We start from the raw sequence: 15,326 nt of genomic DNA on the forward strand, positions 1-15,326 counted from the left end.
TTTAAAATAATACCATATAATTCTGGCTGAGTGTGAAACACCTGAACAAGAATTAAGAGTATCTCAACATTTTGGGTATTATAGCATTCTGCTTTTAAAGTGGAAAAAGGTAAATTAATATAATTTCTCGCGAAAATGTCTTTGGTCTCTCATAATTTCGAACTTAAATCTCAGATAAAATCTTTTCAGGTTTGATCGAGATTTCCTTATGAATGTGGATGTAAGAAATTTTGTGTTCAAATAAAACTATGTTTTAACTAGCACAGAGTTTATATGATTTTTTAAACGCTGATAACTGATTAGCATAGCCAATGATTGTAATATTTACAAAAGTTGCAAAGTATTGTTTATAAGTGAGAAATTTTTAATTAAGAGTGGTAACATTCCTAAATTAATTTGTATTTTATTTTATGAGTTGCCTTATGTTTTTGATATACAATTGCCAGTTAAATATTATTTGAATAAGGATTTTTACAAATATCAGTGATCGTGTGCTGTGTTATGTTTATTATAGTGCGTAATGCTTATAATACTGCAGGGCTATAAATATAATTTACTCAGAATTATATTTATGGTCATGCATTCTTTTTGTTTTCCACAAAATCACTTGTAGTATGAAGTTATTTTTTTGTCCATAATATTGTTTTCGTATTTTGAGTTGAATTGGCAACAACTTACAATCATAATTTTCGTAAATTTGTTTAGGTTAATGAGTAAATATAATCGATAATTTTTTAACCTGACGTTGTTTTATTGTACTCAAGTATATGGTGGGTAGTACATACTAAATATATGGTGTATTTGGCTACTTTGGTTGCTACAAAGTATTTGACGCTGACTGTACCACCCATCCCTATTAATATTATAAATGTGAAAGTATAACTCTCTCTCTCTCTCTCTCTCTTGTCTGTTAACTCTTCCCGCTTGCCCACTGAACAAATTGAAGAAGTCAAAGGTACATGCTTGTAGGGGACGGTCCAGTAAGATAATCAGACTTAGTTCTTGCATTTTATGATGATCTCAGGAAAGACGCATAACGCTAACTCCTAATACAAGTAAAAAAACAACGGGTTGCACTCAGGGAGTGCCGGCAGAAGTGAAAACTCAATGACTAGTCCACACTAGTGACTAGTGTATTTACACTATGTATAATTGAGGTTAACGCCATCTAGCGTTAGCGTTAATTACTTGAAACCCCTAAGCACATCACTGTTAGTACTCTAGTTATATTAATACCAGTTAGAGCGAAACTCACTAGATGATATTTAAGTCAATAAAGAAAAACTCAATGACATTACATGTAACAGTTTTTCGATCAGGTCACGTGTCTGTCTTACGCTGTCTCCTTGAGTTTAACTTTTTTTCCCTACCTCAAAAAGTGCACAGCGCCGCTAAAGAAGTTTTCACTTCAAAAAGTTTTTGTTGCAAGAAATAAGGATGTGTAAGGGTGTGTAATAAAAGCAGGTAGATACAAAGATTTGTTGTAAGAAATAAGGATGTGTGTGTGATATTTCACCATGCAGACTGTAGCCCTGTAAAGTCTATTTTTTTATTCCGTAGACTGAAATGACAGTTAATTGTATGAACATGAAATGTCATTTCATACTATTAACTGTCATTTCAGTCTACCGAATAAAAAAATAGACTTTAGGTACCTGCTATTGGCAGTGCTGTTAGTCTGTGAAATAGTTATTTTCGATACAAGTGCGAAAAAGAGGAAATTCGAAACGAGTGGCGATAAATTAAAACACGACCGAAGGGAGTGTTTTAAATCGACACGAGTTGCGAATTACCTATTCGCACATGTATCGAACAACGTTTTACAGTACATATGGCACTTTAAAGTTTCGACATACGCACGAAAAGTGCCATTTTACGCACTAGTGCGGAAAAGTAACCCCATGTGTACTGTAAAAATATTTTTGAGTGCGGTGGCAGCGTAGATGTTTAAATTGTTGTTGTTTTAACAATAGGTACTTATTTATTATTTAATTCTGCGCATGATACGGTAATAGGTGTTTTTCTACTAGTCGACTGCAATGCTTGAATTAAGACTTCGTATACCAAAGTGAAATGGCATGCTTTTTCACTACGGGACGCCAACTCAACTATAATATTCGATACGGTTTAGTGTTTAGTCAACTATAATGAAATTGACCGATCACATCTCGCCTCGGTCAAGAGGACGAAACAAAATGATAGCTCAAATTAATTAATTATTTTAGGTTGTATAGTAGAAACAATTGCTTCATAAGTCAGAAACGCGCATGTGACACCCTTCATATAGCAACATTCATAGACTACGAAAACCGCTTAGCGTTGCTTGTTAGTCTCCATAGGCTAAGGCGACCAAAATCGAGAAAAAAACTGTCTAAAAATGAATTTAGCGCGGAGCAAGTACCAGGGCCTCATGAGTTACGAGGTGTCGTTGACCAACCCGCCAGGGGGCGCGGAGGGGCGGGGCGCGTACGAGTATGAAGGTATCGCGGCTTAACTTACAAAACAGGTTAATTATATTTAATCAATATCTCATTATCTCTTTAAGTAGTATTAGCTAGTCAGCTGTCATTATTCATTAATCCTTTGATTATAATAATAATTAATACGTGTATATTGGCATTATCTGAGTTTTAAAGAAGTGAATACGATAATTAATCATTTAATCTAGGTAATTGCGTAGCGGAAAATATCGTGTGTGGTCATTACTGTTTTATAACATACTAGCCTCAGTCTGCGACTTCGTACGCATAGTCGTTAAGAACTTTCAACAAAACCATTAACTGTGATTATTAGGGGTTGAATTTCCAAAAACTCTTTTTTGAATGTTTTTTGAACCCTTTTCCCGGCCGCACCAATCTACAAGGTTTTCTCAGCTTTGATGATTTGTTTGAAGACAAGTAACATTTCCCGAAAGTCCAATCTAATTTAAATCTTAAATCGTCCTCCACGTTCTTATCACTACATAGTATAAAACAAAGTCGCTTCCCGCTGTCTGTCTGTATGCTTAGATCTTTAAAACTACGCAACGGATTTTGATGCGGTTTTTTTTAATAGTGATTCAAGAGGAAGGTTTATGTATAATTTGTTAACCCGTGCGAAGCCGGGGCGCGTCGCTAGTTAATTATAAATATCGTCAGATGACAAGCAAAAGTCACTAATTACTATAAAATATTTAAACAAAAATCAACCTTCTTTTCGTAATAATATGGTTCACTATGGCTATGAACTTGTGGTGGTACTTGGCGACTTTTGCTTGTCACCTGACGATATAAAGGTATGCATAATCAAAATGAAATCACGTTTGAGTTTTCTCCCATATCTTTTTATTCTAAATACATTAATATTCTTTAGTCCAACTCAAATAGTCATTTAAACTATTACAAGCTATTTTTTTATTTTAAACATAAATAATAAGTAATGCAAATGTCCAGCATTGCACACTTTAACTTGTTATTAATAATAATTTTATCTAGGTATTATCCAATCTTAACCGTAGTTACAGTAAAACACACAAGAGTACCTACTGTCACATTTAGTAGGGAGGCGAGTACATAAAAACATTTGTTCAGGGGTATACCATAAGACTACAGACTCTGTAAATTCACTACAAAATCTCGAGTACCATGCATTTAAGCGTATCGAATCTAACATACAATAGCTTGTGATGAAAATTACACAGTATTTTAATATTTCAAAAAAGATTTTCCGTTCAGTAGAGTTATACTCCTTTGCTATGTTTTACGAGTCGAACTACGCAAGATTGGGTACGTACGTTATACACAGATCTACTGGTAGTACGAACATTTTATTCAACACAATTTTGTTACAAATACATAGGTACATTAGAAAACAAATGGTTCTAAGCGTAATCTTTCTATTATAACACACAGTAGTTAAGCGTTTTAATTTTTCTTATGCGAGTGTTGACTCGACATACTGATCCTAAATTATGCTTCCAAAATCAGACATTTCGAAGACATCATTGGCGATTTCACATAAGAAATTCCATAACTTTCTGATCGCCGTAAATCTTACTTTACCTACGAAAATAATGTACATTGGACCTTCATTCTTGACTCTGATGAATGATGGGTGAGAAAATGACCTGCATTTATAAAACATAATAATACTCATACTGAGATACTAGGAATAATAAAATAAAGTGCAAGGAACTAAATCATAATTAATCGAAATATCTTTTGAGTACATGAAAGTATAGAGACCAGCTCGTAATCGTAAATAAACTAAGAGAATTTACATTAACATGGATATAATGGCATACAGACATCCTTAAAGGTACATTTGATTAAGTAATCGCACCCCCGTGTTTGAAATGCTGAGAGTACCAGTTATAATCGTAGGTAGACTTCTATGACAAGGATACTGTGACTAACGACAATGTAGGTACATGTTACTTATATTGTGGGCTACGCCGGCTTACGAGTTACGTCCAAGTCAGATCTGCAGGCGATGGAACATTAATACATATGAAACAAGATTTTCACCTGCGCTAACAAAATATATTCCTGGCGCATTCTGTGATTGTAGCTGCTTACGCTCAGGAAATACTTTCTTAATGCGAATGAATTTTGAAGTAAGTATATCAGAGATTATTATACAAACTTAAAGTAGGTATGATTGTTGTGCGAAGTGAGAACACGAATGAAAGTGCCCCAAGACAGGGCACACTTAGCATGTACTATTGCAAGACCCGGCCTTCGCCGCTACCGTTCACACACTTAGTTAATTAGGTACTTCTGTAAACACTTGTACTGATGATTCGAGAGAAAACTTAGTCGCAAACCACTCTTGTTAGTAGGTATTTAACATTTGAATCAAACACTTCAAGCCGTTAGTTGCATACTTACACAAAACTTTTACCATAAGATTCATGACAACATTATGGGTAAAAGGGATAAAATACCTAAGTCACATAAAAGTACATTATGCTAAAAGAAAAATGAAAAGGTATCGCCAGCGATCCTTACACGAAATGAGGTGCTAGTAGGAGTGATGCTACCCGTCGAGCGGCCGCCTCTGCGACCGCTGGCCGAATATCAAATATTCAGAAAAAGACACAACAACAACTCCGAAAGGCAATTTTTAAAATTTACCTTAAAATAGATTATAATTTACGATAGGTACCTATTACGTTAATATATTTTGGTGAATAACATCATTATCGCAAACCCGTATTAAATATGAGAAACGTGGATGATATGACAATATAAATTACCCTTTCATACCAATTAATAAGCGTTTTCAATGTCCTAACTTAGTCGCTCCGCGTCGGCGAGGCGACGATTAAATCTACTTATTTTATACCAACTTTATTTCAAACGAAAACTAACTACTTACAGGGGATCTGAATGCTTCTGTTAAACTTAGGGAATCGAATTTTACACATCTTTGGTTAGATAAAACAAAACAACAGTAAAAACACTACACGATCGAATGTTACAGTCATTGGAGGGACATATTATTTAGTCGTTAGGTAACTCTAATTTAACATTGCATAATAATCACATATAAATAATCATGGTCGAAATGTTACGACGGACCCGGAGGTCGTTCCATTTCGACGTAAGCGTCAACAAGTGTTTACATTATTGTTATCCGATCCGACGGGCGCCGCGCGCCGCCGCCGGGCCCGGGCCGGGCGTGTGCAACTCGCCACTCGCGTCGCGGCCGCCACTCCGTCTCCGTCGGCTACTGCCACAGCTTCCACCAAACCTGCATCTTCTCGGAGAGTTTCTTACAGATTCCGAGTAGTTTCCGTCACATCCCACCGTCGCCCTCGCCCTCGCAATCTTCTGAGCCTTCACCCTCCTCCAGTGTTACCTGGTGACAAAGTAAAGTAACGTTAAACTAATTATCACCTGGGTTGGATTTAATTTTGCCAAGAAAAGATATATAATACCTCATTAGGTACTTATTCCTTATATTTTGTTACAGGTTTTGAATCCAATAATTAGCTGTTTCATTTAATTCAGACACTACCTATTTATAATACCTAATTTACCTATGAGTTAAAATTGACAATGACAAGATAGGTAGTAAAATAAATTTACTCACTTGAAACCGTATTTGTTCTGGGCGATCGTCATCTGCATGCGACTGCGCGGGCGCAGGCGGGGGTGAAGGCGGGATCATGCTCTGGTAGTAGTCTCGGTTCTCCTCCAATGTGTCCAAGATGTCTTGTGCGTCGGGGTGTACCAGGTCCGCCCACGTCTCCCATAGTGGATGCACAATGTAGTCGATGAATCCGACCTGACTCTTCTCTATCGTAGAATTGTGCCTGTCGCACATGGGACTGATATCCATTCCGTGTTCTCTCTCACGGTCGCCCTGTTGAAAGAACTCCTCCATGAGCAGCGCCACCCACCTCTTGTAAAGAGGTAGAGGCTTTGTGGGATTGCTTAGATCGGCACAATGTACGAGATTCTCTAACACCTGTATTCTGTCCGTGTAATTGTCCAGCAATAACACGCCACTACCGGCAACTTTCTTAGTCTCCACCATGGTTTTCAGATCGGCCAGGAGGCTCATGTGTTTCGACATGTCCGTCGAGAGCACCATGTCTATAACCATTTTTCTGAGCGTCTGTCTCTGCTTCTTGTGAAGGTTAACGAATATGTCGCAACCTTCGTTCTGTAGCAACTTGAACGCGACGGCGAGGTGGTGGTTTTCTAGGACGGACTCGTCATTGTACATGAGTGCGAGTTCCGAACTGGAATTGACTAGGAATTGGTTGGTGAGGCCGGGGTGGTCGACGTCGTGGACACAGGCGGCGAATAGGGCCGCGCACACCTCGACGGGAGTAAACACGGCGTCGAGGGCGGGCGTGTTGAGGAGCACGTTAGTGGACTGCGTGACGTCAGCTGCGTGCAGCGAGTTGTGGAAGGGGTTGTCACGGATGTAGTGTTCCTCGAGGGTTACTGCAAACGCGAGGAACGTGCGTGCCGGGATCTGTAGTGTAGTCAGCAGCTCTCTCGTATTGAAAGCAGCGTAGGCGACGGCGGTAAGAGGTCGGCCGCATGACAAGTCTCCAATTCGGAAGATATCTACACCCCAGCGGTCGAGCTCACTGAGGCACCTGCCGAGTTCTTCCTCGTGGGGCGTTTCCACGCCATACCGCGGCACGCGTTCTCCGGTGAAACTATTTGTGTGTGTCAACGTCCTCTTCACGCCAGTGATCTGAGAATAAAACGCGTGTGTGAAATTACGACATGCCATCAATACATTTATTGTCCAGGGACAACGGATGCGCGCAAGTAGCCGCTCGTACGTATGACCCCTTATTTGAATACTGTGGTACCTATATTCAGAGTCACTAGCTAGCGATGATTAGATAAGTAAGAAAAAAATATTGGGATTGCGAAAATAAATAAAGCGGCCTCGATTGGTTTGTTTACCACTAGTGTTATCTTTTACATTTAATAGGTAGGTACGTAGTAGGTATACTCGTATTGTCGATATTAAAAAGCGGCCAAGTGCGAGTCGGACTCGCCCATGAAGGGTTCCGTATTTAGGGGATTAATGACGTATAAAAAAAAACTACTAACTAGATCTCGTTCAAACCAATTTTCGGTGGAAGTTTGCATGGTGATGTACATGATATATTTTATTTAGTTTTACGATTCTCTTATTTTAGCAGTTACAGGGGGGAGGACACATTTTACCACTTTGGAAGTGTCTCTCGCGCAAACTATTCAGTTTAGAAAAAAATAATATTAGAAACCTCAATATCATTTTTGAAGACCTATCCATAGATACCCCACACGTATGGGTTTGATGAAAAAAAAAATGTTGTGTTTCAGTTCTAAGTATGGGGAACCCCCAATTTTTTTTTCTATTTTTGTGTGAAAATCTTAATGCGGTTCACAGAATATGCAGTTCTACTTTCCAAGTTTCAACAGTATAGTTCTTATAGTTTCGGAAAAAAGTGGCTGTGACATACGGACGGACAGACAGACGGACAGACAGACAGACATGACGAATCCATAAGGGTTCCGTTTTTTGCCATTTGGCTACGGAACCCTAATAAAAAAGGAGATTGTTATAGGGTAAACTAGTTGAATAATTTTACATAATCAAATCATTGTAAACATTAATGAGTAAGTGTCATTGATTGTAATTTATAAGTATAGTTTGATTTTTTTTAATTTTCTCTCTCTGCACCAATTGTAGGTACATCTCTGTTTGGCCCTATGGTTGACTCGTAAAGAATGCCATTTGGTATTAAGTCCGCCATTTGTACATTGTTGTATATATTTTGTGCAATAAAGTTTAAATAAATAAACAATAATGGAAATATACTTAATAATGCGTGAATGAGTAAAAATGGTACCAACCTGTGACATAGTGGTCGCCGGGCCGCCAGGGCGGGGCTTCTCCTTCTTCTTGGTCCTCTCAGATGCCTCCTCCACTTGTAAAGACGGTAAGTCAATCTCTTGTTGCTTATCTGCAAAAAAAAACCACTAAGTTTAAGTTTCTTCAAAAATGTGAACTACTTTCATCTGACAGTTGCGTGCTTTATGAACTACCTACACGGGGATTTCCCGTTGTGTCATTTTATTTAACCTTTTCGACGCCGTGTCAAACACAAAAGCTGTCACGCTGACGCCACGTTACCGAAGTGTCAAAACTGAAATTGAACTTTATGCATAATATGCACGTAGGTCTATGTTGCTCTGTGGTCTGTGACCGATTAATCGGTCTTTTGCGTTGAACCTACGATGCGGATATATTGGTCATTGGCGTCCAAAAGGTTAAGTCTCTAAATTTTAGTCACTGACATATATCACAACGACAATCAATATGAAACTTAATTTAAAAACATATTACCTATCCTATATATCGCCACTATAATTTATGTTTGATATAAGATAAATCAGATAGATACCTCTAAACTGTTTACATTTTTAATGGTGGTGTGGGTCCCACATATTCGACCTAACTATTTAATTACCTAGGGGTCCTAGGATTATGATTGACTGTACTGATGTATGCTGTTTTGTTTGTATCACAATGTATCAACAGTATAAAATAAAAAATAGAGTATCCGTTATTTCACATTTAGTGTAACCAATCATATGGCGGAGTCCGAATAGCGTAGTATAGGTACTTACTCCTGAAAATGAATGATAATACATCGTATGGGGCCATCGAAAAATATTTTATGAAATATTTTAAACATATTTGAAACCAAATTACGTGTCATGGCGTTTTATTTCTATTAAACATTATAAGTGCTTAATAGGTTTGCCGAAAGTCGTATATACCGCTGATATCATTATCGAAAGAAAGTAGGTGAACATGTGAAGTGATAGATTGGATTGATATCGTTCTAGGTCGCGGTATGTGTGTCACTATGACCTAGCTGCTCTATCAATCAATACAAATTCTGCATAAATTAGGTACCAGGTGTTAACACTGACTTTGCCCATATTAGACACTAATTACAAATACAAATACAAATGCATTTATTTCATTACTTTTTACATCAGTTCTTAGGTATAAGGGTTACGTAGGTAATTAGTCCATCTTAGGTACATGAAGTAAGTAGGTAAGTATTTATCTAAACATGAACATTAATCATGTTTCATTAATTGAAACATGAATTAGATTTTATTGCGTTGACCTATTGCATATGTATATGTAATACCTAAGTAGGTACAAGAAGCGATTTTCCCCCATTTAAGGGCAGTAATTAATTAATGTATGTCACAGCGCTATGAATTGTAAAATATATACTTACATACATAATTCTATTTTTATTTTATTAAATACAATTCCAGGATAGAAGGATTCGTTTGCACATACCCATAAAATGTACTTAAACAATAACAGTGAAAGGTATTTGAAGGTGCCATCAGTTTATTGATCAGACTCAGTCAGATTTAGATCTAATCGGATCAATGTTACGCCCAATTCGCGATACAAGTTGTATTATACAACGCCGCGCCGTCACAGACGTCGAGTCGTGATTGTATAATTTCAGCACATAGGATTATGCTTTGTACACAAGTTGTTATCAGTTTTACTACAATGGCGCTACGCAATACGCGCGGACCACCTTTCGAAATGTAGATACAGGAATATTTATCTTATCCAAGTTGATAAGAAATATGATCGCAATAACAGTTATATTTAGCATCTAGTGGTTTTAGCTAAAATTAAAGGAAAACCAAAAAGAAAATTTGGTTTTGTAAGGCAATGAGAAAGGCAGTTTTGCTTTAATTTCATTATTATGGCCGAAATATTGGTTTCATTAGTTTGACATGTATTGACGGAAAGCAACGGATTACGTCTGTTGGGTAAAAACACGTTTTTATTAATAGGCCGGCGCCGTCTAATCATAACGAACTCAATACGGTTACCACATATACATATTTTTAACGTAATCAAAGACGGAGATCTAGATTACAACTACCTTACCCTACATAATTTTATTAGCAACTATCTAAAGTGTACTCTGGCCTAATTTATTCTCGTGATATAAAAAGCGCTGAAAAACATAAGGCATTATAAAATTTGCAATAAAAAACGTAACGCGATTCTATAAACTTTGGGTGGTCTGGTCTGATTTAGTATTTTCGTACGGACATTAAACATATACTAGGTACGATCCAACGAGACTCGCGCTTAGTATATGTTATGAGGAAGAAAACAAAATATTTAATCAGAAATAAGTAATTTATGCCAGCCAGTAGGGAAAAGTTTGCGATGGACAGAGCTGACAAAATAAATTAATCGCTCGTTGCGAGCGACAGACAATTGCCTCAATGACTCGTTGAGCCACTCAAATATCCATGTCCTGCATATTTTATGTACCTAATAAACTCCACTTGAATATTCATAACGACAAAGACCCCGCAGACTAATGGTAATAGTAGGGAGCTTTATCGTCCGCTAAGAACTAAATGGGAATGTATTTATAAAGACTTAAGTGTTTCTTTCAAAATAGCAGTGATGTTGGATAGATCTCCAGGATTAAACTGGGGTGATTTGTAATAAGTGGAATGAGTTAAAAGCTCGAAATTTTCGAAAACTGGTTGTTAAAATATTTACTTTCTCTTGCGAAGCTTCATATACTTCTAAAATGTGACTTGTGCTCGAGTGCACTTATCGGCTACCTATTCAACAGGATGCAGTTCGTTGAACGCTCTACTATTGTTGAAGTTACGTACTATATATAATACTCAGAACATATATTGTATCTTTGCAAAAAAGCATACGTATTGTACAGAGTGAACGTTAGGAAAACAATTTTGCTGCCAATAACACTATACTTTTCTATACTCGTACCTAGCACAGAGCGCCATTTGATCGTAAACACTGTAATTTAAGATCATCTTGCGGTTGTTTCAGTTTATGTTGTTTATACGCTAAGCGTAGCCGTTTTAAACAATAGTAAAATAGATATAATTTATGATTGAGTCTTCGACAACTAAGTATTATAACCCCCAACCCGAGTTTAGCTTATGAGAAATGTCTGTGCAAAAGGTTATCATAGCTTCATTATCTCTAGATAACTAATGTTTATTTATTCTGCATACAACCTGCCACATGGTAAAGTGTGAGAATTAGTTGAAGTACCTACTTAAACGTCCACAATAATCAAACTGTGCTATATTACCCGGCCAAGATAGCACACGTCAGTTGGGAGCCAGTAGTACGATAGTTCAGTTAGACTGAACAACAAGATAAGAAGCGAGCTACGCTTAATATTTTATGGCCTTAAAGAGCTCATCCGCTCGTTTTAATGAGCGTATTAATCTTGTCTACGATTAGATATTGTATCTTCAAAATGATAAATTAATAGTCTAGTAAATAAAGACAACTGACTATTCCCATACAACGCGAAAATCGTCGATAATTTAGATGGCATCAAATATATTCTTTTTATATTTTAGTTAAGTATTTGTGTATGAAAATTACCACCCTACCTACTGATATTTAATTTTATAATATCAAAATGTAAAATTGGCCTAACCCAGGCCTAATCGCAGTTATAGTCACAAAAATAGTAGTTATAAATAAAAGTGTAAAAACTAGATGGCGCCATTTAATAAGAATATGACTAAAACACTTAATTTACTTTTGTGCATCATGTGCATCAGCGGCCAGGAAAGTCGAAGTAGACATCTTAAATAGCTAGGTGACAAATTTTATGCATACATATATGTAAAGCGAAAAAGGAAAAATAGTAAAAAGGCATACGAGGAACGCGATGTTGTATAGAGGTAATCATCTTATATATTTTACTAGTTTGTGATTAAAGATACTTCTCTATTTCATGAAGTAGTAGAACAATATCGTATAAAGTAAGGCGGGGTCAAGACGTCATTGTTGTTGGGGCGGGCGGGCAGCACGCCATCGCCGTTGACGTCACGTAGGCTTGTACGAGGCCTCTATTCAGTGGAACACTTCGGTTTATGGCTAAGCTATGGTAAAATGTATGTCAGGTTATTGAGTTAACGCCAAAAATCAATCATGAGAGTAGTTATACGCTAACGGTAAAATGTAAATACGAACAAAGCCACATTTCAATAAAAAGCATTTTTTTCCACTAAGCTACGACGGATACGAACAGTATAGCGCTTCAAAAGCCTACGTTTGGATATTGAATATCGAAAAGCCTTTAAGCGTTTCGCTGACATTGTTCTTTTATAGTATAAATATGATTCATTGTAATGGCAACAAAAGAAACGAGATACTGTTGATACATCAGACACAAAATTTTCGTTTAATTCTTCTGTAGGTGGTTTGCCATAACTTTTTTCATAATATTGTAAATTATTCAAACAACTTTTTGCTTACAAAACGTTTAAAAAATTTCGTGAGACTATGTTTTCAGTTGTTAACGGCTTTTGTGAAAAGCTTACATTCCTAGTTTTATGTTGGTAAACACTGCTTTCATAACTGAAATAAAAAAAAACTTTCAGTTAATTTCTTTTTATTTCTGGCAGTGTGAAACTGTATAAAAGTAAATATGTAACATAAATTTACGATCTTCTCCTTCTCTTTGTCCTCTGTCGTTCACTCTTTTCCGTGGATGGAATAAAAAAACGAACTCACCTAAGAAAGTGGTGCAGATGTACTCGGAGATCATGTTTCCGGATTTGCTGGACTCCGAGAAGTGGCTCAGCTCCTTGTTCAGCATCCGTTTGAACTGAAAGTGCAACATCTCCACTGAATGAGCCATCCTAGCAGCACGGCGTCGCAACCAACGAGTTGGTCCACAACGGAACGATTGTCTCTCGGCGCACACGCGCATTTCACAATTATTTAAAAAAGTCTAAAAACTTCTAAACAGTTTCAGTGTTCCTAATTAATTTGTAACTTATTTAGCATTCACCGCGCGAGCGAAGTATTAGTCACGATAGTAGGTCAACGCGTGTATTAGTATCGAGCGCTAGGGCAGTACTGAAGGCACGCTCGTCGCAGCGATACGATATCCTCACTGTTAACGTCTAGACTGTCGTCATTACATCACGCTACGTACTTGTACCTACCGTGCTAGATGGAATCACTACACCCTATCTATATCTATGCACTACACTCAATATTTTATCCCGAATTCGTGTGAATCGGATTTCCACAAATGCACGCCGGGCACTTTTTCTTCTTTTATATGTACTGCCTCTATTTGTTGGCACGATGCGGTTCTCTGATTGGATTTGTCGAGCTCTGACCGACATGGCTTCAGTTTAAAGTAGTAACTATGACCAGACATGGCTGCTTTAATCTAGATGCAATTAAAACGTTTGCAGTCTTTGCTGTATTAACTATGTACGGGCAAGGAGTTTAATTTCAGTACCTACCATTTCGTACCTTATCTTATCATAGTGACAATAGTATAAGGTCCCTAGCAACATTAATATTGATTGTCATTATGACAAGGTACGAAATGGCACGGAAATTAAATTATTTGACTGTAGCTGTACGTCTAAAAGCCGCAGTAACAAGATTCTGCGAGTTTAATAAAGTTGGATAAAGTAACGAATAATTAGTATTTTATTAAATTAATGTAAACAAGATAAAGCGATTGGATAGCGACGATACGGATCAAATCATGCTAACAGCATCGCAGGTGGCCTAGCAACGCGATTAAAGCTGATACGTTTTTGGTCCCATTGGGTACGGTTGCTGGGCGGCCGTCTAATCCATCAACCAACACTGAGCGTGACATAAGAACATTTTGTATCTTGTGTTAAATTCTAAACGTGTACTTGACATAGTTTTCTATAACCTTGTGACATTATCCCCGGTTAGCTTAGATTAGGAAGTCTACTTCCGAGGTTCAATTAAATTCCATTCAAATTTATCTGACACATATTCGGCTCAGTTTGCTTAAATCTTACGATTTTGGGTAGTGATAGAGATAGTTAGAGTGATGCAGTTTAGTATTAGGTAGATACTACGATGCTCACGTCATCTACGCGACGTTAATTATCTCTTAGACAGATATGCGATAAAGGCGTCTGTTTACACCGAATTAGCTTAGGCTCTGTTAAGCCAATTCTATTCTTAGCCAGTTCGCTATTTTAAGTTGGTAAGCATTCATGATTAGGTACACTTTTTGCTGTAACAATCACCTCCGGTAAAAGGAAATAAGAGTTAAATTTATCCGAAAGGAACATAGTTACTTTATAATAAAGCGAATTTGGCGGTTGCATAAAAACGCGAGTTCTGAGTGTCACTTCACGGGACAGTGAGTTTCGCTCGCTGACGACATACAGTCCGTGCACCGTGTTGTTCAGCCAGTGAGAGTTGGTTTTGTGTCCGCAGCCACATTGAAACTAACTAAATAACAACACATTTGCAAAGTAGGTCAGCGCGCCAGATAAATTTATATAAGATTCTCCGAATTCTGTACAGAACAAAACCTCTTACTGGAACACGCATTTGCATAATTTCAGTTAATGAAAGTTGGAGGATATTATTCTATTAGACATTCTGGAGAGTGTCCAAAGATTTCGGAGTAAAGAGAAGTGGAATGACGGTCACTCGGTCGGCGTGAAAATGTGAAAATATTACCCGAGTCAGCCTTCTAAGAAGTGATTCACTTTTCTGAAAAGTCGAAGTTAATGACGCATCATTTTGTACGGTTTTCTATGCTAAAAAGCAGTAACAAAGTAGTTTAAAAGTGTAGTGTAAATTTATAGCTCATTCTAAATATAAAATTACTTGCACTATGTTTTTATTAGTATACTAAAGAGCAATCAAACACACACACCTGACCACCTACACCTGATTGCAGATAATATTTTTTCTAATGATGTTAATTATTTTATTATTTTATTTGTAAGTTGTCCTTG

The 15,326-nt window shown here is 37.2% G+C and overlaps 1 protein-coding gene and 1 long non-coding RNA gene across 12 annotated transcripts in view; one reads left to right on the forward strand and one right to left on the reverse strand.

The window, feature by feature from the left end:
• The window catches only part of LOC134650361 (uncharacterized), a 50,217-nt gene extending 47,884 nt beyond the window's left edge, over window positions 1-2,333 (forward strand). Inside the window, exon 2 of the long non-coding RNA XR_010097039.1 lies at window positions 2,226-2,333. This is a non-coding gene — a long non-coding RNA (uncharacterized LOC134650361). The remainder of the gene's footprint in view (window positions 1-2,225) is intronic.
• Window positions 2,334-3,300: 967 nt separating this feature from the next.
• The window catches only part of LOC134650185 (3',5'-cyclic-AMP phosphodiesterase), a 577,846-nt gene continuing 565,820 nt past the window's right edge, over window positions 3,301-15,326 (reverse strand). For all 11 annotated transcript variants that reach the window (XM_063505091.1, XM_063505093.1, XM_063505094.1 and 8 more), the window contains 4 exons: window positions 13,084-13,177; window positions 8,355-8,464; window positions 6,076-7,197; window positions 3,301-5,841 (listed from right to left, as the gene is read on the reverse strand). In XM_063505091.1, coding sequence (XP_063361161.1) covers window positions 5,779-5,841; window positions 6,076-7,197; window positions 8,355-8,464; window positions 13,084-13,177 — 1,389 coding nt within the window. In that variant the 3' untranslated portion in view covers window positions 3,301-5,778. The remainder of the gene's footprint in view (window positions 5,842-6,075; window positions 7,198-8,354; window positions 8,465-13,083; window positions 13,178-15,326) is intronic.

The sequence above is a fragment of the Cydia amplana genome, chromosome 8 (genome assembly GCF_948474715.1).
Source record: "Cydia amplana chromosome 8, ilCydAmpl1.1, whole genome shotgun sequence".
Classification (NCBI taxonomy): domain Eukaryota; kingdom Metazoa; phylum Arthropoda; class Insecta; order Lepidoptera; family Tortricidae; genus Cydia; species Cydia amplana.